Source organism: Stigmatopora argus, chromosome 15, assembly GCF_051989625.1.
Source record: "Stigmatopora argus isolate UIUO_Sarg chromosome 15, RoL_Sarg_1.0, whole genome shotgun sequence".
In the NCBI taxonomy this organism is placed as follows: domain Eukaryota; kingdom Metazoa; phylum Chordata; class Actinopteri; order Syngnathiformes; family Syngnathidae; genus Stigmatopora; species Stigmatopora argus.
Genome location: NC_135401.1, coordinates 3,318,186 through 3,340,654, shown reverse-complemented (window position 1 = coordinate 3,340,654; position 22,469 = coordinate 3,318,186). Strand labels below are relative to the sequence as shown.

Genomic DNA, 22,469 nt, shown 5'->3' with positions numbered 1-22,469 from the left:
GCTTCACAGTACATACACACACACCTAGACTTTTGCGGGTCACTTCAGGAAATGTATTTTAAAAGGTTGTTAAAACCACCAAAATCGTATTCATTCTGCAAATAAATGCGATTGCGCATGTCTAAGCGTGGCACTGGGGCTTTAAATGGCTCCTTGAACCCTCGGGCACCCAGTTAATAAAACACCCACGTCAGCACAGCGCTCCAGTCTCTCTCGCCGGGTTTCGGTCTTTAGGGCTGAGCAGGAAGTGGCTGACTGTGGACCCTGATCGAGAGAAAAGGCCGAAGAAAGCCTGCGGGGAATCAAAAAAAAAACATGGACATTCTCAGCGACGAGGGGGAGAGCAGGCTCTATCGGGCGTCGGGCGAATCCAATCACCAGTGAGTATCGATGGCTTTTTAGCACGGGTATCGCGGCGAGGGGCGTAAGCGGGTCCTGACGATGCCTCGCGCCGGGAGAGAGTCGCCGCGGTCGGGTAAGCCAAGCAAATCCTCCCGCTACTCGCCGGACCTCCGATGGGAAGTGCCGGGGTCCACTTGAACAAAACGGGTGTTTTAGCACGTTAGCCCGTATACGGGTTCACCCCGAAATGAAATGTGTGCTCATGTTAGAGAACGTTAGGTTCCGCTCCGAGGTTTTTTTTTTTGTCCATTGTGTGCTGGTCGGCGCCTGAAGTGGGCGTCGCTCCAGGACACAGTGGGCTGCCCGCTTTACCCTCGTCGGACTACCGCACTCATACGACGATTTGCAGCCTTCTCGCTTGGATTCGCTGTTCATTTCAATCCGTATACTTTTTTTTTTAAATCCAGATTTTTTTTTAGGTAGATTTGGGGCACCGCTGGCTAATACGGGCGCTTGGGTTGCAACGGGCGATGCCAGCCTGTCAGGCAGGATCGCATAATTTGAAATGAATGTGTGTCGTAGTCAACATGGGGATGGGAAAATGGGTTACTGTTTAAAAAAAAAAGAAGAAAAAAAATAGGAGAAAAAAAGTACAACTGCTGGGCTAGAGTGTGGTTTGGTGGGTGTTTTTAGAGATCCACGTTTTTTTATATTTTTTATTTTCTCGCCCCATTCTCTTTGTAGCCTCCGAAATTCGACGTCCTCCATTAAGGGTGATTACGGGGATTTGTCACCCGAAGCTCACTGCCTTGTGTCGGGTGTAGCCCGGTAGATGACGCTCTTTGATGGAGGGTGGCTTTAGCCAATGGGAGGGCAAAGTAAGGGCCTGTGGGCGGAGCGTCTTTAGTGTCATCCAAGTGCAGAAAACAGCATTGATTGGGATAAGGAAAATGCACTCATTTACAGAATTACTCAATCATATTTGGAAGTCATATTGCCAAATCTCTTCCCTAATCACATTTATGATCATATTGTATTGTAGTTTAAAGTGTTTATAAAATTGGCACTGTATTTGACCAATGTTACCGACTCTACGAGAGACCAATCCCATGGATGCATTTATATTTTGACATTATTGCAAAAGAGCAATATCAATATGTAATGAACAATGTCTGTCAAACTGACAAAAACAGATTTGTGCTGGGACATGTTAAAAAGCTAAGCCTACCGCACATAAAAGATCATTTTCCATCATTTTAAGTTCTTGAATGTTAAAATACAAACACTGTGGATATAGGTTTCACTCATCCAAAAATTAGAATGTACATTCCATACATAGTGCAGCTATAACTGTAAAATGTCTTTTTTTTAGTGTCTGAAACAGATTTGTTAAAAAAAATTAACTTTAGAAAAACATTTCCATGTGCTGCCGTAGGAAAATAAGAAAAAAAGTTTGCCCACTATATTGCTGTCATTTTTAAATGACTTACAGACAGTACTAAAAAAAACGTTGCTTCTATTTTTATATCTGACAACTGAATTATTTGGTGGTTCTTACCACACGCAAAAGGTTTCGCAATTGTAAAAACGGATTAAACATTTTCAATAGTCAGCCCCTCGAAGTAAACGCGGAAGGGCAAATCATTCTTAGCCCATGAAAAAAATGCTAACAATTTAAGTTTAACTACACTGAGCTAGATTTTTTTAAAATGTGTGTTTTTTGGTTCTGACAGCTGCTTTTAGCTCATATTTGGGTGCGGAATCCAAAACGGAATCTGTGTTTTTGTCTAGCAGTCATCAAATTGTGAAAAAAACATGCAATTTACAGTTACAGTGTGAAAAATTGATGCATTGCAGGCAGCCTCAGAGATGGTTCAACACAGCCGACATCACAGCGGCTCACCAAAGTAACCTCCTGAAGCAGCTTAACCAACAAAGACGCCAAGAGCTGTTCTGTGACTTCAACGTGTTGGTCGACGGCCATCTCTTCAGAGCCCACCGCAACGTCCTGTGTGGGAGTAGCGGTTACTTCCGCATGCTTCTGACGCAGGGCCCCGACGGCATGGCGGAGTCTGCCAACGCCTCATTTGACTCTTTCACCCCAGAGATCTTCACCGTCATCCTAGATTTCATCTATTCGGGCCACCTGGACCTCTCGGGTCAAAATGTGATAGAAGTGATGTCAGCGGCGAGTTACCTACAAATGACCAACGTCATCAACTACTGCAAGAATTTCATCAAATCTTCTTTGGACATCAGCGTCAAAGATGAAGACAGCGATCGTTGCCACAGCTTGTCAGAGACGTGTAGCTTTACCAGCACGGCGGGAGAGGAGACCGCCGATCAGCAGCCGCCACCGCCGCCGGAACCGCGATCTGACAGTCCTCCGCCTGCCCTTTGGACCAGGGACAACTCCAGATCCCAGTCTAGCTTCATGTGCAAGGACTTGGAACAGGATATTTCCCTTTCAGCCGTCAAGACGGAGCCGAGTAGTCCCAGCAACGACCCCAACGCCGATTTAGAGGACCCTGAAGACCCTTTGTATACATTGCCGGTGCCAGAGCGGCGGCGTGCCCGAGGTGCAAATAAGAGGAAGGCGAGCAACAACGCCCACTCGAACCAGCGAGAAGATTCAGACGCCCAGGAGGCCGGCGCGATTAAAGTTGAAAAGGCGGACGACCTTTATGCCAATTTACCACAGATCGTGGGGATTGTCGCACAGTTTAATGAAAACGGTAAGCTGAGAAGTTTGGAGAATATTGCGTGAACAGAAAATGTCGATTCCACCGATTGACAAAAGTGAACAGCTTTTCCTTCTGCTTTGCAGACTCCAATGCCGCGATGCGTTTTAAATGCCCTTACTGTACACACACGGTGAAAAGGAAGGCGGACCTGAAGCGGCACTTGCGCTGTCACACCGGTGAGAGACCGTACCCATGTCAGGCTTGCACGAAGCGATTTACCCGCCTGGAGCACCTCCGCAGCCATTTTGAGACGGTACGTCTGAGGCTCCCATCTATTGTTTTCCTTTGTGTCCCACTAAACTGTCATGCTTTGCACGCTCGTCATCTTTATGTTGTGTGCCTACGTTGGTAACAGGGTTGTTTCTCTGTGTGTGCGTAACATAATTTTTAGTTGTGTGTTTGCGTGTGGGTGTACGAATGTTTACTCAGCTGCCACTTGCAATTCCACCCCATTGCATTTATTATTCATGGCTAAAATAGTTTTCTTATCATTTTTCTCTTCTTTTGCATGCATACATTTCCTACAAAATTGGTACGCTTTTATCAGTTTTAGTGGGTAGTATTCGAGATCGCGGAACTAAGTCATACGCAGTTTCTGGGTATGATGACAATTAGGCTTTTTGTCGAGTCAATGATGATGACAAAGCCTATGTCCGATTATTATTATTATTAATTACATTAGTTCAATGTAAAATATGCATCAATTTAACAAAAAATCATGTTACGAAACCACTTCTGGAACCATTTACATTTGTTAAGTAGAGGTAGCACTGTATTTGACGTTACTTTTTACCACTGTACTAGTATGGGAAATAGAAGATGGTCGTAAATTGACAATATCTGTGATCCGTTACTCGTCAGATTCACCAAGCCAGGAAGCTGGTGTGCAGGAGGTGCAAGTGCCCCGTGACCGAAGACTCTGGCCAAGTGGTGTGTGAGGGCACGCGTCGTTATCGCATGTGCCCCCTTTGTGTCCACGAAGTGGGCCGCGACACCGTACCCATGGAAAGCCTAGACGGTAGCAGCGAGGAGCCGGCTCTACTCCTGGGCGTGGACGGCGAAGAGGAGCACAGTAACCAGGCCTGGATGGCCAACGATGAAGACGACCTGGCCGAAGACTCGGGGGCTGACCTCATTATTCAACAAGTGGACGATAGTGATGAAGAGCTGCAGTGAAATTGGGCCAAAGTGCGCGGCTTTCTTTTTGTGTAAATATTGAGCACAGGTAAACGCGGTTGAGTCGCACCTGAAAATCTAGGCTTCCAAGTTGGGATCCAACTTATTGACGGCGCCGGTGAGTACCATGACGGGTGCTAACAAACTGCAATATCTCACCCAAGTTATTAGAGTTATGTCCATCATCACACATGATTTTTAGCCCCTCCCATTACCCCCTTTAGGCACCTCCCAGCTTCGCTTCAGGTCTTTACTATGATACGCTGTGTTACCCCTTTATTGTAATACAACTGGATGATTGATTCGTTCCCACATTTTTCTTTTTACTTTTCTGACAAGCTCCTTAAAGTATATGCAGTATTTAAAGCATGCATATTGAGTATTTCTTTGACTGTTTAAATGACAAACTGTTAAACTCGGTTTTGGTGTACATACAATTTTTTTTTCAGAACTTCTGAAGATTCTCCGTTTTGATAAAAGATGACAGTTGAACAAGAACCTATGAAGGACTAAACAAAATATGAATGAAAATGATTTTTCTTTCATTGCCAATGCTTCCATATAATATGCGCTATGGTATTTAGCCAATTAAACATAGTTTTGTTCTATTTGTTTGTTTACTTTTGGACACATTAAAGATATTTTTGTACACTTCCACGGCTGAAAAGTCATCCATCTAAAACAGTATCTGAACTAGTGCCTCATGGTTTGAAGAATGTTGAAGATGACTGAGAACGTGAGAAGAAAATAGTAATTCACAAGACAAAATAACAATTATTACAGATAAAATATGACCAATGTTGTCCATAGTTTGACAGTGACAAAAGTGGGAATGCATGAGTTGAACTTGATTCACGCTAAATAATTTTGCAAACATAGCAAAACGAATAAACTGGCTTTAACTAGTAGTATTCGCAATTCTATCGGAATACATGAGATTTTCCCTATTAGGTTGTAACCGCTAGACGGCGCACGAGAGCTGTTCTTCGGATTCAGTTTCCACAGAAGAAGGTGCTTCAAGTGGCGACCGGTCCAATATGGCGGCCGCATGGAGGCTTGTAAACAAAAGTGTTTTTAGCTCATCCGCCATGGGACAACATTATTTCTTGTCATCCAGCTCCGCTGCCAAGGTTAGAACGCTTTTTGTGTGGGTTTTACTGTCCATTATGTTGTACCGATCGTCCTTAAATCGTCTACTTTGCGTGATGTGTTCATTCTATTTAAAGCGATCACCTGTATTGACACCATCCACAATGTGAGACAATGTTTGAAATGAACACTCTTCTTGCTATGATCAGCTTTGGGATTTTTAAACTTAATGGCGTTCTTGACTGATAAATTACAACGGAAAACATGTCTATCAAAATTGATCATGTTTATTAACATCACTCTCTCATTGAATTTGACGCACCTGGAAAATATACAGCACACATTCTGGTAATGTGCAGTATATTTTGGCCTTCCACTATTCATATATAATGGACATTATACATCATTGATGTTCCCAGAAACCTTTAGTCATTGTCATTTATGTAAGGGCTTTAAATAATTTCTCACAAGTTCAACATTGTTAGACTACATTGTGGGGCCTAAAAGCTTTTATATGTCATGATTTTTCCCCCTCATCTATTCTGACCGCAATTTAAAATTGGGAAAAAATGTGTTCAAAGAAAACAAATCCTGATGTTTTTAAATGTAGAATGATGCATTTGCCTTTAAAATTACATTCATCTACACGTAGGCTGGCGTGGGAGTGGGTCGACCTCTCCCAAAGAGGGTAAAAATAGTTGAGGTGGGACCCAGAGATGGTCTTCAGAATGAAAAGGTAATGTATAATATGACATTATATTTTACATTTTAGCGTCAAATGTTTTTCAATTTAAAAAAACATTTTACCGTTCTCATTTCAGACTATTGTTCCAACAGTGACCAAAATCAATTTGATTGATATGCTGTCAGAGTCCGGGTTGTCAGTAGTAGAAGCCACCAGCTTTGTTTCCCCCAAATGGGTTCCACAAGTAAGTTTCTTCTTCTAAAATGATTCACATGCCAAATGGTGCCACATTTAGGAAAGCCTACACTTGCTACATCTGTCAACAAGTTTCCATGTTGCTGTTTTAGATGGCAGACCAGGTGGAGGTGATGATGGGGATCTGTAGGAAACCTGGGGTGTCGTACCCTGTCCTCACCCCGAACCTCAAGGGCTTCCAGGCTGCTGTGGGTTTGGATCACGTCTTCATCTGTTCCTTGATCCTACTTTGACGTCACCCTGGTCTTTCCCTACTCTGGCTTGACCACAGGTGAAGGCCGGCGCCTTGGAGGTGGCCATATTTGGAGCTGCGTCTGAAATGTTCAGTAAGAAAAATATAAACTGCTCAGTGGACGAAAGTTTACGGCGCTTTGACGAGGTCTTGAAAGCGGCTAAAACGGCGGGCGTGCGCGTAAGAGGGTACGACGACTGGGAGCCTCAGAAGAACGGTATTTTCTTTGTTTTTGTGATTCATGCATAAATGCAACTTTCTTTTTGTTGTCCCAACAGCTACGTGTCCTGCGTCCTTGGCTGCCCGTACGAAGGCAAGGTCGCGCCGGCAAAAGTCGCTCATGTAAGTTTTAAGTTGACTTTGGTTATGGAACACATTACCATTGAGGTATAATGCGTACATTTTTATGTCACAATGGCGTTCAACTGGTCAATTTATGCATGTTTATCCATTTTAGAAAACAATTCCGTGAAACTATTCGTCTCAATGTCAGATACACTTTTTCTGAGAGTTAAAAAGCAAAACCAGAAACCCACATATTTGCGGTTGCGTTCAATGTATAGGTGGTTCCTATTTACCGTATTTTGCTGTTTAATATACCTGGGTATATTACCGTATTTTCACGACTATAAGGCGCACTTTAAAGTCTTAAATTTTCTCCAAAATAGACAGGGCGCCTTATAATCCAGTGAGCTTTATATATGGAAAAGAAATTAAAATGTGTCATTCATTGAGGGTGCGGCTTATAATGCGGTGCGCCTTATAGTCGTGAAAATACGGTAAATGATTTGTGCTTTTTTGAGCTTACCATTTGTGCGCCATTTAATATACCCCTGCCGTTTAATATACCTGGGTATATTAAACGGCAACTCCGCTTTTTTTTGGCAAGATTTGTATGTTGTTCATGGGGGCATAATTATAGATACTTAAGTTTATTAAAATTCCAAGTCAGACTTTATTCAGCAGTAAGTAGTTTTAACCTGAGCAGTAAGTAGTTATAGTCTGCAAAACGTTGATGCACCCGTCACGGCATAAAGAGTGCGTAGTGGATCGTACCTTCCCGTTTGTGCGCCATTTAATATACCCCTGCCGTTTAATATACCCCTGCCGTTTAATATATCCGGGTATATTAAACAGCAAAATACGGTACCATTCAGACATAATGCGTACATGTTTATGTCACAATGGAGTTTGACTGGTTAATTTATGCATGTTTATCCATTTTAGAAAACAGTGCTGTGATGAAATGCTCCGTGCTTAATGGTTTTGCTGTGTCTGCAGGTCGCAAAGTGCCTGTATTCCATGGGCTGCTATGAGATTTCCCTGGGTGACACCATTGGAGTTGGCACGCCAGGCAGCATGCGGGAAATGCTGGCAGCCGTGAGCCGCGAGGTGCCACTCGACGCCCTGGCAGTGCATTGTCACGACACGTACGGGCAGGCCCTGGCCAATATTCTTGTCGCTTTGCAGGTAGGTTCATAAAATCGCATTCCGACCGACTTTTTAAATTGCAAAGCTGTCAAGGAAATTTAATATACTTCTTTTCTCTTCATTTTAATTTGATCCTAAAACAGAAAGTCGGCACTCATGATTTACTTTCCCGGGCCACACAAAATGATGCGGCGGGCCATAAACATTATTTATTTTGGGCTAAAAAACATTAACGTACTGGACGCCATTGATACTGTTAATGGGATTGAAAGTTGAGCATCCACAGCCAGTTTATGTAAATAAGACATCCATGGTTGTGAATGGCAGGCAATTAGTTCATTTTGCATCAATTTATTGTTATTTTAGGGAAATTTTGCATCATATTCTATTGGTTGAATCATTTGGTAAATCAACATGCTGTCATTTTTTTTTTACAATTCAACAACAAAACACTTTAAATATAATAGTAGAACTTGACATTAGGAGCCAAACTATTTCACTTACATTTAATGGAATATTTGCTAATCAAAAATAGGAAATTCATCACTTACAATACATTTATTCCAACTGAATCAGATTACAAAGTAAAACGAGAAAGGTACAATTATATCCCCCCCCAAAAAATATCTATGAAATAATTTGCACTATAACCAAACTCCATATGCTGAATTTTATAGCACTCATGAAAATATCTTTACATACAAATGTACCGAATTATGAGTTCATCTTTTTTCTATTGTTGTTTCATTCCATGCATCTCTTTTGCCTTTATAGATGGGAGTCAGCGTGGTGGATTCCTCCGTCTCCGGCCTGGGAGGTTGCCCGTATGCGCAGGGTGCTTCTGGGAATGTTGCCACAGAAGATGTCGTCTACATGCTTCACGGACTCGGAATTCAAACTGTTAGTAGCCATCGATGACTTTTTATTCAATCAAAATTTGACAGGAAACCATGATTAACGATAACACCGTCATATTATCCGTAACATGGGTTCATATTTCAGATCCTTTTTTTCTCTTTTTCCCAGGGAGTGGACATCGCCAAGCTAATGGATGCCGGCGCTTTCATTTGTCGAAGCCTCAACAGGAAAACCGGTTCAAAAGTGGCACAGGCAACCTGCAAGCTGTAGGAAGTCATCTCATTGGTCAGGTCTTCCACACACTGCACTTTGATCAGCAAACAAAAAGAGACTTTTTTTGTTCCATACGTGAAAATCTACCAGATGAACTTTGTTTTTTGCGATAATCCATTCTCACTGTATGACAGCGTCGCTTGAACAGTGCCTTCCATATTTCCGGTCTTGTTAATCTTTACAAAGAAAGGCAAGACTTACATATTTTGTTGTATTTCTATATTCTATGTCTTTCTGCCGCACCTCATACGAACCTGTCTGACAGGCACGCTTAGATTATTACTGGCGGATTGGCACACTGAGACCCAATAGTATTCGAACCATGTCATCGTGAGAAGCAAGAAAATAAAATGATTTAAAAGAAAATGAGATCATGTTTAGTGAGGCTTTTATTATTTTCTTTAAAAAGTCTGTTTTCCGTATCTGCCTTCTCAACACAACTGATTCAGATAACAAGGATCGTTTTCAGGCTTCTGGGCAGTTTGCTGATGAGTTGGTTGTTCGATTCAGATGAGTTTGAGGAGGGAGACGTGGAAAGCAGACTGGTGTCCCCGGGGAACAGAGTTGGTGACCCATGACATATAGTAAGCCTTTTTTTCTTTCTTAAAAATAGATCATGTATGGTAAGTCATTTTTTGATGGGAAAAAAAGACCATGTATAGTAAGGCTTATTGTTTCTTTAAAAAAAGACCAGGTATAGTAAGGCTTTTTTAACTTAAAAAAGACCATGTATAGTAAGGCTTTTTTTCTTTAAAAAACGACATAGTATAGTAAGGCTTTTTTTCTTAAAAAAACAACATAGTATAGTAAGGCTTTTTTTCTTTAAAAAATGACATAGTATAGTAAGGCTTTTTTCCTAAAAAACGACATAGTATAGTAAGGCTTTTTTCTTTTAAAAAAACATATAGTATAGTAAGGCTTTTTTTTCTTAAAAAACGACATAGTATAGTAAGGCTTTTATCTTAAAAAAACGACATAGTATAGTAAGGCTTTTTTTCTTAAAAAATGACATAGTATAGTAAGGCTTTTTTTTTCTTAAAAAACGACATAGTATAGTCAGGCTTTTTTCTTAAAAAACAACAGTATAGTAAGGCTTTTTTCTTTAAAAAAACGACAGTATAGTAAGGCTTTTTTTCTTTAAAAAACTACATAGTATACTAAGGCTTTTTTTTCTTAAAAAACAACATAGTATAGTAAGGCTTTTTTCTTCAAAAAACGACATAGTATATTAAGGCTTTTTTTCTTAAAAAAACAACATAGTATAGTAAGGCTTTTTTTCTTTAAAAAATGACATAGTATAGAAAGGCTTTTTTCCTAAAAAACGACATAGTATAGTAAGGCTTTTTTCTTTTAAAAAAACATATAGTATAGTAAGGCTTTTTTTTCTTAAAAAAACGACATAGTATAGTAAGGCTTTTATCTTAAAAAAACGACATAGTATAGTAAGGCTTTTTTTCTTAAAAAACGACATAGTATAGTAAGGCTTTTTTTCTTAAAAAACGACATAGTATAGTAAGGCTTTTATCTTAAAAAAACGACATAGTATAGTAAGGCTTTTTTTCTTAAAAAACGACATAGTATAGTAAGGCTTTTTTTCTTAAAAAACTACATAGTATAGTCAGGCTTTTTTCGTAAAAAACGACATCGTATAGTAAGGCTTTTTTCTTTTAAAAAACGACATAGTATAGTAAGGCTTTTTTTTCTTAAAAAACGACATAGTATAGTAAGGCTTTTTTCTTAAAAAAACGACATAGTATAGTAAGGCTTTTTTTCTTAAAAAACGACAGTATAGTAAGGCTTTTTTTCCTTAAAAAACGACATAGTATAGTAAGGCTTATTTCTTTAAAAATGACATAATATAGTAAGGGTTTTTTTCGTAACAAAATGACACAATGTATAACAAGGCTTTATTCATCAAAAACAACATAGTATAGTAAGGCTGCGACAAAAGACCTAATACCTTTTACAAAAAAAAACTTTAAATATCAAATTTACATTTAGGTCATTACATCAAAGACACTGGCTATTAGCTAGGATTTCAAATAAGCCACCCAAAAAGTTTTATTGGACAGGACCATGGTGAGTAGGGAGGTGGCTTGCACACTTAGATAAATTACTTGAGCGCCCTCTTACCGAAAATACTGAGGCAGTCCAAGTTCAGGTCAAATAAAAACCGAATGGGCAGGACCATACTTTTTAGGGAGGTGGCTTATACACTTAGTCAAATGAGTCGAGCGCCCTCTTACCGAAAATACTTGGCCGGTCGAAGTTTAGTGGGTGTGTGGGTGGGCCCCTTGGCGCAACAGTGGAGTATGCGCCTACCACCGAGTGGAAGCCGGTTCGCGTCCCGCAGACGTACTCTTGGTGCCTCTCCCGCCTTCGGCGGGAGAGACACCTGCGACATAAGAATAATTACCTTTTACTAAAAAAAACTAAAAATAAAATTTTACATTTAATCAAATAAGCCACCCAAACACTTATTGGACACAACCATGCTGAGTAGGGAGGTGGCTTGCACACTTAGCCAAAATACTCAACGACCTCTTACCGAAAATACTTGGCCAGTCGAAGTTTAGTGGGTGTGTGGGTGGGCCCCTTGGCGCAACAGTTGAGTATGCGCCTACCACCGAGTGGAAGCCGGTTCGCGTCCCGCAGACGTACTCTTGGTGCCCCTCCCCGCCTTCGGCGGGGAGGGACACCTGCGACATAAGATTAATTACCTTTTACTAAAAAAAACTAAAAATTAAATTTTACATTTAATCAAACAAGCCACCCAAACACTTTTATTGGACACAACCATGCTGAGTAGAGAGGTGGCTTGCACACTTAGCCAAATTACTCAACGCCCTCTTACCGAAAATACTTGGCCAGTCGAAGTTTAGTGGGATGGTGAGCGGTCCCTTTAGCACACACAGTAGAGTATATGCCTACCATGGAGTGGAAGCTGGTTCGAACCCCGCAGACGTACTCTTGGTGTACCTGCGACATAAAACTAATTACCTTTTACTCAAATGAACTTTAAAAAATAAATTTTCCATTTAATCATCACATCAAAATTTGTTAAAATAATACCTGCAACAAAAGACCTAATATATTTTTATTAAAAAAAAACTTAAAACATTTTTAAACTTCACATTTAGATCATTACACAAAAATGTGTTAAAATAATTGGCCTACAAAATCACTTTGCTAGTATTTCAAGTGAGCCACCCAAAAAACTTTTATTGCGGCCATCGAAGAACCGCATTGTGACGTTGTTCTGACTCACCCTCGTCCACATCCATGTCTGCCGGGTGACAGGGACACAGCTCAAACCCATGGCTGTCACGGGGTGAGGCAAGCGCGCCTTTACTTGCCGAGTCGGCGTCGGTCGGTCGGCTGCATCTCGTTCTTCTCCTCCTGCTCCTCTTCCATGTTGTCCAATGCATCTTTCATGACACATAGACAATTATTTCTCAACACTGCCAAGATGACAACATTATTGTCCTACGATGCTAATATCTTTACGGTGGCGTCACGGTTTTTAACCTGGCATGACGAAGGCGGTGGCGACGTGCATCTGTCCCAACTGCTCCTGCGGCCAGTCAGCGAGCTCTTCCCGACTGGACGCCGTGAAGGACATAAAGGTCACGTGACCAAAGTGATAATGTCGACGACAATCGGACTTACAGATCAGTGAGGATTTGCCGTCCGCTTGCATCCGCAGGAGCCGTCCAAAAGCATAACCGTGTCAGCCTCCGCTCACTGGGGCGCCGGAGACTCCTGGATGAAGGCGCAATCCGGGGTACGCCGGTAAGAGTCTGTCAACAAACAAGGCAAGGCATGAACTTGTGGGGAACACTTCCTCCATGCTGTAACTTACATTCAACAAATATCTTGTACGTACACGAGCCTTGTGAGGATGAGCCAGAAGCCAAGATTCATTCCTTATGTATACAATAAAGTCAAATATGACTTATTGCTCAAATGCCTCACAATGCGTTTATTTTTATTTTTAAAGAAAATAGCCTTACTATACATTGTCATATTTAAAAAAACGCCTTACTATACAAGGTCATTTTTTAAAGAATAAAGCCATACTATACATGGTCATTTTTAAAGAAAAAAGCCTTACTATACTATGTTGTTTTTTAAGAAAAAAAGCCTTACTATACTATGTCGTTTTTGAAGAAAAAAAAGCCTTACTATATTTACTGTCGTTTTTTTAAGAATAAAAGCCTTACTATACTATGTCGTTTTTTAAGAAAAAAGCCTTACTATACTATGTCGTTTTTTTAACCTTAGGCTTTTTTTCTTAAAAAACGACATAGTATAGTAAGGCTTTTTTCTTTAAAAAATGACATAGTATAGTAAGACTTTTTTCTTTGAAAAAACGACATGGTAGTAAGGCTTTTTTTCCTTTAAAAAAATGACATAGTATAGTAAGGCTTTTCGTCTTTAAAAACGACATAGTATAGTAAGGCTTTTTTCTTTAAAAAATGACATTGTATAGTAAGGCTTGATTCTTTAAAAAACGACAGTATAGTAAGGCTTTTTTCTTAAAAAACGACATAGTATAGTAAGGCTTTTTTCTTTAAAAAACGACATAGAATAGTAAACCTTTTTTTCTTAAAAAAATGACCATGTATAGCAAGGCTTTTCGTCTTTAAAAAACGACATAGTATAGTAAGGCTTTTTTCTTTAAAAAATGACATAGTAAAGTAAGGCTTTATTCTTTAAAAAAACGACATAGTATAGTAAGGCTTTTTTCTTTAAAAACGATATAGTATAGTAAGGCTTTTTTCCTTAAAAAACGACATAGTATAGTAAGGCTTTTTTCCTTAAAAAACGACATAGTATAGTAAGGCTTTTTTCCTTAAAAAACGACATAGTATAGTAAGGCTTTTTTCTTTAAAAAATGACATAGTATAGTAAGACTTTTTTCTTTGAAAAATGACATAGTATAGTAAGGCTTTTTTCTTTGAAAAAACGACATGGTAGTAAGGCTGTTTTTCTTTGAAAAAACGACATAGTATAGTAAGGCTTTTTTCTTTAAAAAACGACATAATATAGTAAGGCTTTTTTCTTTAAAAAAACGACATGGTATAGTAAGGCTTTTTTCTTTAAAAAAACGACATAGTATAGTAAGGCTTTTTGTCTTTAAAAACGACATAGTATAGTAAGGCTTTTTGTCTTTAAAAACGACATAGTATAGTAAGGCTTTTTTCTTTAAAAAATTACATTGTATAGTAAGGCTTGATTCTTTAAAAAACGAAAGTATAGTAAGGCTTTTTTCTTAAAAAACGACATAGTATAGTAAGGCTTTTTTCCTTAAAAAACGACATAGTATAGTAAGGCTTTTTTCCTTAAAAAACGACATAGTATAGTAAGGCTTTTTTCCTTAAAAAACGACATAGTATAGTAAGGCTTTTTTCTTTAAAAAAATGACATAGTATAGTAAGGCTTTTTTCTTTAAAAATCGACATAGTATAGTAAGGCTTTTTTCTTAAAAAAAACAATAGTATAATGAAGATTGGGAAATCTTTTGATCGTGTGTTTTGTTACAGATTGATCATTGCAGTGAAGCATGGGGCTTTATATTGCAACTGTTTGATTGATCACACATTTTCGGGTTGGTGACACGCGTGAGCGGAGTGTTACCTTTGGTGGATGCGTGCACAGCCAACTGGTACGGAGGCAGCTGGAGTATCCCAGGAGAGGGCGGAGCCTTGGGGACCGTCGTGGACCAGTCAGCATCATACATTCAATCAGTTGATACATTTTTCATGTTTGTATTATAAAAGCTGGGCAACTCGGTTTGGATGTGTTCTTTTCAACCCAGAGCTCTCTATTGGATTTATATATTAGGAATAAAAATTCTGTGGAGTAACCCATCGTATCCTGCTCGTCTCTGTCGAAGCTGAACATGCACTATTGTTAGGATGATAGGTCAGTCATAGTTTCAAATAGATAAACGCCATTAGAGTCAGATAACAGGGCTTATTGTCTAACAATAGTAAGGCTTTTTTTCTTAAAAAAACGACATAGTATAGTAAGGCTTTTTTTCTTCTTAAAAACGACATAGTATAATAAGGCTTTCATTCCTAAAAAACGACATAGTATAGTAAGGCTATTTTCTTAAAAAAAACGACAGTATAGTAAGGCTTTTTTCTTAAAAAAACAACATAGTATAATAAGGCTTTTTTCTTTAAAAAACGACATAGAATAGTAAGGCTTTTTTCTTTAACAAACGACATAGAATAGTAAAGCTTTTTTTCTTTAAAAAACGACCACATATAGTAAGGCTTTTTTTCTTAAAAAACGACAGTAAATATAGTAAGGCTTTTTTTCTTTTAAACAACGACATAGTATAGTAAGGCTTTTTTTTCTTAAAAACGACATAGTATAGTAAGGCTTTTTTTCTTAAAAACGACATAGTATAGTAAGGCTTTTTTTCTTTAAAAAATGACATAGTATAGTAAGGCTTTTGTAAAAAAAAAAAAAAACGACATAGTATAGAAAGGCTTTTTTTCATAAAAAAAACCACATAGTATAGTTGGGCTTTTTTCTTTAAAAAACGACATAGTATAGTAAAGCTTTTTTCTTAAAAAACGACATAGTATAGGAAGGCTTTTTCTTCAATAAACGACAGTATAGTTAGGCTTTTTTCGTTAAAAAAACGACATAGTACAGTAAGGCTTTTTTTCCAGAAAAAACGACAGTATAGTAAGCCTTTTTCTTTAAAAAACGACATAGTATAGTAAGGCTTTTTTCTTAAACAAACGACATAGTATAGTAAGGCTTTTTTCTTTAAAAAAATGACAGTGTAGTAAGGCTTTTTTCTTAAAAATTGACATTGTATAGTAAGGCTTTTTCTTGAAAAAACGACAGTATAGTTAGGCTTTTTTCATAAAAAACGACAGTAAAGTAAGGCTTTTTTCATAAAAAACTACATAGTATAGTAAGGCTTTTTTCAAAAAAAAAACAACAGTATAGTAAGGCTTTTTTCTTTTTTTAAAACGACAGTGTAGTAAGGCTTTTTTCTTTTAAAAAACGACATAGTATAGTAAGGCTTTTTTCTTAAAAAAACGACAGTATAGTAAGGCTTTTATCTTAAAAAACGACATAGTATAGTAAGGCTTTTATCTTGAAAAAACGACATAGTATAGTAAGGCTTTTTTCTTTTAAAAAACGACATAGTATAGTTAGGCTTTTTTCTTTAAAAAACGACATAGTATAGTGAGACTTTTTTCTTAAAGAACGACATAGTTAAGTGAGGCTTTTTTCTTAAAAAACGACATTGTATAGTAAGGCTTTTTTCTTAAAAAATACAGTGTACACTCATAAAATGCGAAACGTGGAGCAGACTTAAAATGATAAATAATTTTATTATGTATAAAAAAATAAACAACTTACCAAAATGACATAATTGACACCTAATGGCGTTAAAGTTGGCGTCAAGTCGAGCACTAACAGCAACATTCCTTTTGACTGATTTAAACCAACAGCAGTCTTGGAGATGGCGACGTTGTTTACGCAAAGACAAAATGAGCCAAATTTGTTTCAAACTTGTTTAGATGGGAAAGTGCTAAATCCACCTTCCCCATCCCCCCAAAAAGATCCAGTTAACATACTTTCAATAGTAGTGACGAGTGCACATTTCCGAAGCATGACTACTCTTCACTTGGCCTCCTCTGCTTGCAAATGTTACCAAAACATGACACTTAAATTGAAAAGCTGGATGAAATGTACAGAGGAATAGCAAAGGTTAGGATGACTAGCGCCCTCAGTGGCGCTGACAGATGACAGATGAGCATCCACAACCAGTTTAACTAAATTGGACATGTATCCTTGTCAATGCCAGGCAATGAGTTCATTTTGTGTCACTTCCTTGTCATTTTAGGGTCGTTACAGTCGCCTCTGATAAATTTTGGATCATTTCCCATTGACTGGTCGATTTCTGCCGACTTTGGCCATTTCCGGGTTACTTCCTGTTGGTTTTGTGGCCTTTTGTGGTTCCTTGTTAATTCTCTCACACAAACATCTGGTTTCGTTGTGGAAAAATAAAAGCAATAGATTCTGTATGTACACAAGATGAATGATCTACAAAGTCCTTGCCAGGCAGAACAACCACTTAGCGGGCCGGATGGGACCCCCTAGTGGGCCGCTTCAGGCCTGGGGGCCATATGTTTGACACCTCCTACTCGAGTCTGCCCCTCCTTTTTACTCACAAGGAGTGGCGTAATGCTTTGAAGGGAGACTTTTGACAAGCTTTAAAAATGCGATTGTATTCCAAAGCAATTCTGCTAAATTAAAAAAAAAATACTGTGGTACCTCTACTTACAAAACAATCCAAGTTACAAAACCACCACGTCTCGTAAGTAACTTACGAGACGTGGTGGTTTTGTAACTTGGATTGTTTTTCGTATCTTGGAACAAAAGGGTTTCCTGGCGAGGCTTTTTGTATCTTTGTAAACGCATTCCCAGGTCGAGGTACCACTGTATTTTCAATGCGGACATGCAAACAGAAGCTGATAGGGTCTTTAGTTTTGGACACAGGGGGGGCCCCACTGCTCACCCCAGTGACTAAACTTACGTACTACGGTTTGGCCCATAGCTCGTAACATGTTTCTGAAGTCTGAGAATGAGTCATCGCCCGAGCAGGGCGGGCGCTTTACACTTTTTCAGTCTACGGTTTGGCTCAACAAGGAGTGGAGAGATTCGGAGCGGAGGCCCGGATCTTGTCCTCCATCTTGAGTGTGGAAAACGCGTACTTGTGGGCAGATTTGAAGGATGGAGGCCTCTCCTTCATAGCCACCTTGATAGGAGGTTGGACGGAGTGGCTGAAGAGGTCGTCCATGTAGTCGTCCCGGGGCACGGGGAGTTTTCGGTGACGCCGCTTGGTCTTTTCTACAATTCTCACAATTCGCTTGGTGATAAGGTAAACGATCTCGCAGACGTTGAGGACGATGCAAAGCCCGGAGGCGCCCACCATGAAGTAGGTGAAGACCTTTTTCTCGGTAGGGTGGCCGATGTAGCAGTCCACCACGTTGGGACAAGGCCACACCTCGCACTTGACAAGATTGGGTAGGTAGAATTTGTCGTAGACGTGGTGGAGAAGGTAGAGGAAGACCATCTCGATGGCCGTCTTGGCGAAGAGGCTGATCAAGTAGGTCCACCACAGGCCGCCGTGCTTCTTGCCCGTGTTGTTGTAGAGTTTGCTTTGCTCGCCGTGCTTGGCTTTGTATCTGCGCTCGCGGTCGTCCCGGTAGGCCACGTGCATGACCACCATGAAGGACGGGCAGGTGATGAAGATCAGCTGCAGGGCCCACAGGCGGGTGTGGGAGATGGGGAAGAAATGATCGTAGCAGACATTGGAGCATCCGGGCTGTTTGGTGTTGCAGTCAAAGTCCTTCTGCTCGTCGCTCCACACCCGCTCGGCCGCCACCGCGTACACCATCACTCGGAATATGAAGACCACCGAGAGCCAGACGCGCCCGAAAGCGGTGGAATATTTGTTGACGCCGCTCAGGAGGGATTGCAACGTCTTCCAGTCCATGACTTCGTTTAGATATGTCTTCTATTCAGTTTTTTTTGTCTTACGGGTTGGTAGCTGAAATGACGAGAAGACACACCAGAAGACATTTGGACTCATGAAATGACGCCACCACACAAGTTGTACCTTCAACGATATTTGACCAAAATCCATCTCATCTCATTTTCTGAACCGCTTTATCCTCACTAGGGTCGCGGAGGGTGCTAGAGCCTATCCCAGCTGACTTTGGGGCAGAGGCGGGGGTTTATTGGTGACCAGCCAATCGCAGGGCATGAGGAGACAAACAACCATTCACGCTCCCACTCATACCTAGGGGCAATTTAACTTTGGATAACCTTTTGGGGGATTGGATAACTTTATAACTTTATTCATCCCGTATACGGGAAATTGTATAGTAAGGCTTTTTTCTTTAAAAAACGACATGGTATAGTAAGGCTTTTTTCTTAAGAAACGACATAGTATAGTAAGGCTTTTTTCTTTTAAAAAAAACGTCATACTATAGTAAGGCTTTTTTCTTTAAAAAATACATAGTATAGTAATGTTTTTTTCTTAAAAAACGACATTGTATAGTAAGGCTTTTTTTTTGAAAAAACGACAGTATAGTTAGGCTTTTTTTGTTAAAAAAAAAACGACATAGTACAGTAAGGCTTTTTTTCCAGAAAAAAAGACATAGTATAGTATGGCTTTTTTCTTTTAAAAAAAACGACAGTATAGTAAGGCTTTTTCTTTAAAAAATGACAGTATAGTAAGGCTTTTTCTTTAAAAAATGACAGTATAGTAAGGCTTTTTTCTTAAGAAACGACAGTATAGTAAGGCTTTTTTCTTTAAAAAAACGTCATAGTATAGCAAGGCTTTTTTCTTAAAAAACGACATAGTATAGTAAGGCTCATACCTAGGGGCAATTTAACTTTGGATAACTTTTTGGGGGGATTGGATTACTTTTTGGGGGGATTGGATAACTTTATAACTTTATTCATCACATATTCGGGAAATTTCATTGTGACAGTGGCAAGAAAAGGCATAGTTATAAGTTAGACAGTACAGTCGCAAAGGCCGCAGAACAAAGCAAAAGCAAAGGCACAGAGTGTCCAATCAGCCTTCCATGCATATCTTTGGAATGTGGGAGGAAACTGGAGTACCTGGAGAAAACCCACGGAGGCCCGGGGAGAACATGCAAACTCCACACAGGTGGACCGACCTGGATTTGAACCCAGGTCTCCCACTGTGAGGCCTAACCACTCAACCAACAGACCACCCACCAAAATCTAAATTATTCAAAAAGTTTGTTTTGGTCATCACAAGTTTTGAGTGTATAGTAATCAAAGAAAAATAATAAAAAAATAGTATTCACAGAGTTGGCAGTCATTGGCAATGGATTGGATGTCTATCACTGTCAATGGCAGACAATGAGATTAAAAAAAAACTTGTTGGGCTACTTGCATTACACTAGGTAAACCCACATTTCAAATCAAGAGTACAGAATATTTGATTTTGATTTGTGTATTATAAAGTATATTTAGACATTTATCCAAACCAGTTTTTATTTGTGGTTTTTACATCGCTTACTTGGATTCAAATTAATAGACAGTCTTTAACTTGGATTTATTGTGGAATAAGATTTGCATGGTAATGATATGAACTAGATTTAGGTTTATATTTCATATCGCATGTGAATTCATTTAACTGCCATTGACGATGTTGGACACAATCCATTTTGACGTTCATTTCAGTTTGGTTTGTTTTAATTAACATTTGAGAGCTGGCGATATCGAATTAAACCCAACATCGTCCCATAAAGAGTTAACTTTAACTTTATTCCAAACATTAATCACGGAAATGATTAAAAACGACAGCGATTACCCGATATTCGATTCTTATTTAAGGAACGCCAACCGTAACAAGAACGTGTCAATCAACAACGCGGTGATTTCTTCGATTCTACCGCACGGAGGAACGATAAAAAAATCAAGCTCTCGCCTTACCCAAAGATGTCTCCGTCAGTCCATTTGTGAAAAGAAAATGTTTGAAACGTGTGGCCGACACAATCGTCGACGATTTCGCCGTCCTTTTCCGACAGGTAGACAGACGATCGGCGGGTTTGAGAAACGCGTCTGACCAGGTGGGTGTGGTTATCAAAATCCAAAATGAAGTAGAACAAGAAGAAGAAGAAGAAATCAGATGTTCCTCCCCAATCCGATCTGAGCCATCCCACGTTTCTGGTTACTTTGACATATACTTCAATTTAAGATCAAAACTTTAAAGACGCCATTCATCTCTCCCATTTGTTTGGGTTTATACAAATATTAGTGAGAATGTCTTTTGTGTAATGTGTGTTAAGAAGGAACTATTCTTCTTTTGTCAAAACTTGTTTCCACTTGCTTCACTGAGACACACCCTCCTCTCGATACATTTTTTTTACCTGAGCCAGAAGGGAAGGCCTTTGGGTTAGTTTACCTCTGCGTCATCGTAACTAAGGCTTGCCGTCACCCATGTACTCATTCGTTTGTTTTCTGAAGGCTCGCAAGGGGTGCCGGAGGCCATCCCAGTCACCAGGCAGGAGACACCCTGAATCGGTGGACAGCCAATCGCAGGGCACGAGGAGATAGACAACCAATCATAGCCAAGGGCCCGGGAAGAACATGCAAACTTCACACAGTGAATCCATTTATTTATTCATTTTCTGAACCGCTCTCCTCGCAAGGCTCGCGGGGGGTGCCGGAGCCCATCCTAGCTGACTTCGGTGGACAGTCAATCGCAAGGCACAAGGAGACAAATGACAACCAATCGTAGCTACGGAAAATTTTGAGTTTCCACCCATTTAGCCTAGCATATATGTTTTAAGGAATAAATGTTCTCAGTAACCATGTTAAAAATGAATTGGATATTGCATGAAACTGATGGACGGACTTTAAATAAAATATTGGCAAACTGTAATATTATATTACTCTCCAATGAATTGATACTTAATCATATCGGCATGAAATTGCTGATTTACATATACGATCATGTTTGGGTTTTTTAAAATTGAGTCCAATTTGAAATTCCGTGACTGAGTAAAAAAAACTCCTACTTAGTATAAATACACGACGACGTCAATGTTTTTGTTACACCTCTGACAATAATTGGACTGACCTGTAAAAAATGACTGGAGGAAGTAATAACAAAATCTGTTGGCTGAGACGCACCAGGAAGCTTTTTTGCATGTTTTCCTCCAAGCTAACAACTCCCCCGCATTCCAAAAAATTCCACCACCGTCACTACTACTACTACTACTTCTACTACTAATACTACTACTACTACTACAGTAGACCCTATTTTGGTGAAATCAACTAAAAATGCAAGGTAAAAGAAAATATCAGCCAAACACGCAATCTTTTATTATCCAAAAACTGCCAAAACACAGATCGACGAGTCAAAAGGAAGCAAGCATGGTCTTGCCCGAGTTGGTTTGTTGTGCTAACCTGCAATACCTGTATTCTAGCATAACACACCTGAATTTACCAAACGTGTCTGCATTTGTTTGCAGGAGATGTTTATCAAATTACTCAGGTATAAGAAAAGTTTTCTTTTTCTCAACCAAGCCCATAAATTTATGCATGAGTAAAATGTTACTATGCCACACGGAAAGTGGCGTCACTCCCCGTTCCTGACAACAAAAGAACCAGGAAACGGCATCGTCAAGCCAATGCCAAATTCACTTCTGAGAAAATATGCCAGATTTCCTGCACAGATTTAAAAAAAAAACACACATATCAAACCACCACTGTGAGCTAAAACTCATAAAATATCAGTATCTGATGGGTTTATGACAATCGGATAGACTTTTATGAGATGAAGTGGAGGAAGACT

General features: G+C 39.5%; 3 protein-coding genes across 6 annotated transcripts; 2 read left to right on the top strand and 1 right to left on the bottom strand.

Annotated features, from left to right (window-relative positions):
- The first annotated feature begins 141 nt into the window (after positions 1-141).
- On the top strand, positions 142-4,916 carry zbtb8a (zinc finger and BTB domain containing 8A). The gene is made up of 4 exons (XM_077621447.1): positions 142-380; positions 2,200-3,077; positions 3,170-3,339; positions 3,948-4,916. Exons 1-4 carry the CDS (start codon positions 316-318, stop codon positions 4,260-4,262), a joined length of 1,428 nt encoding a protein of 475 aa, XP_077477573.1. The 5' UTR covers positions 142-315; the 3' UTR covers positions 4,263-4,916.
- Positions 4,917-5,255: 339 nt separating this feature from the next.
- hmgcl (3-hydroxy-3-methylglutaryl-CoA lyase) lies at positions 5,256-14,954 on the top strand. Of its 2 annotated transcripts, none has more exons than XM_077620702.1 (10): positions 5,256-5,392; positions 6,004-6,087; positions 6,173-6,280; positions 6,384-6,479; positions 6,563-6,711; positions 6,802-6,865; positions 7,805-7,993; positions 8,729-8,854; positions 8,981-9,669; positions 14,632-14,954. In XM_077620702.1, exons 1-9 carry the CDS (start codon positions 5,300-5,302, stop codon positions 9,080-9,082), a joined length of 1,011 nt encoding a protein of 336 aa, XP_077476828.1. In that variant the 5' UTR covers positions 5,256-5,299; the 3' UTR covers positions 9,083-9,669; positions 14,632-14,954. The 2 variants fall into 2 exon arrangements, with proteins under 2 accessions (XP_077476828.1, XP_077476829.1); XM_077620703.1 differs by having other exon boundaries at positions 5,339-5,392; positions 6,189-6,280.
- Positions 11,487-21,050, bottom strand: gjb3 (gap junction protein beta 3). Of its 3 annotated transcripts, none has more exons than XR_013305123.1 (5): positions 20,603-21,050; positions 14,726-14,792; positions 12,755-12,885; positions 12,354-12,687; positions 11,487-12,064 (listed from the first exon to the last, which is right to left on the bottom strand). XR_013305123.1 is itself a non-coding variant. In XM_077620704.1 (2 exons), exon 2 carries the CDS (start codon positions 18,621-18,623, stop codon positions 17,766-17,768), a length of 858 nt encoding a protein of 285 aa, XP_077476830.1. In that variant the 5' UTR covers positions 18,624-18,677; positions 20,603-20,933; the 3' UTR covers positions 16,433-17,765. The 3 variants fall into 3 exon arrangements, 1 of the variants encoding a protein (XP_077476830.1); XR_013305122.1 differs by lacking the exon at positions 14,726-14,792 and having other exon boundaries at positions 12,354-12,513; positions 12,614-12,687; positions 20,603-21,034; XM_077620704.1 differs by lacking the exons at positions 11,487-12,064; positions 12,354-12,687; positions 12,755-12,885; positions 14,726-14,792 and adding an exon at positions 16,433-18,677 and having other exon boundaries at positions 20,603-20,933.
- Positions 21,051-22,469: the final 1,419 nt, after the last annotated feature.

What these genes read in the sequence shown, in the direction of transcription:
- hmgcl (XM_077620702.1), top strand. Translation starts at nt 5,300, where the DNA reads ATGGCGGCCGCATGGAGGCTTGTAAACAAAAGTGTTTTTAGCTCATCC. An exon ending in TCAAGGGCTTCCAGGCTGCT is followed by an intron (nt 6,480 to 6,562) that starts GTGGGTTTGGAT and finishes GCTTGACCACAG; the next exon opens with GTGAAGGCCGGCGCCTTGGA. An exon ending in ACGGACTCGGAATTCAAACT is followed by an intron (nt 8,855 to 8,980) that starts GTTAGTAGCCAT and finishes TCTTTTTCCCAG; the next exon opens with GGAGTGGACATCGCCAAGCT.
- zbtb8a (XM_077621447.1), top strand. Translation starts at nt 316, where the DNA reads ATGGACATTCTCAGCGACGAGGGGGAGAGCAGGCTCTATCGGGCGTCG. An exon ending in CGCACAGTTTAATGAAAACG is followed by an intron (nt 3,078 to 3,169) that starts GTAAGCTGAGAA and finishes TCTGCTTTGCAG; the next exon opens with ACTCCAATGCCGCGATGCGT. An exon ending in TCCGCAGCCATTTTGAGACG is followed by an intron (nt 3,340 to 3,947) that starts GTACGTCTGAGG and finishes GTTACTCGTCAG; the next exon opens with ATTCACCAAGCCAGGAAGCT.
- gjb3 (XM_077620704.1), bottom strand. Translation starts at nt 18,623, where the DNA reads ATGGACTGGAAGACGTTGCAATCCCTCCTGAGCGGCGTCAACAAATAT.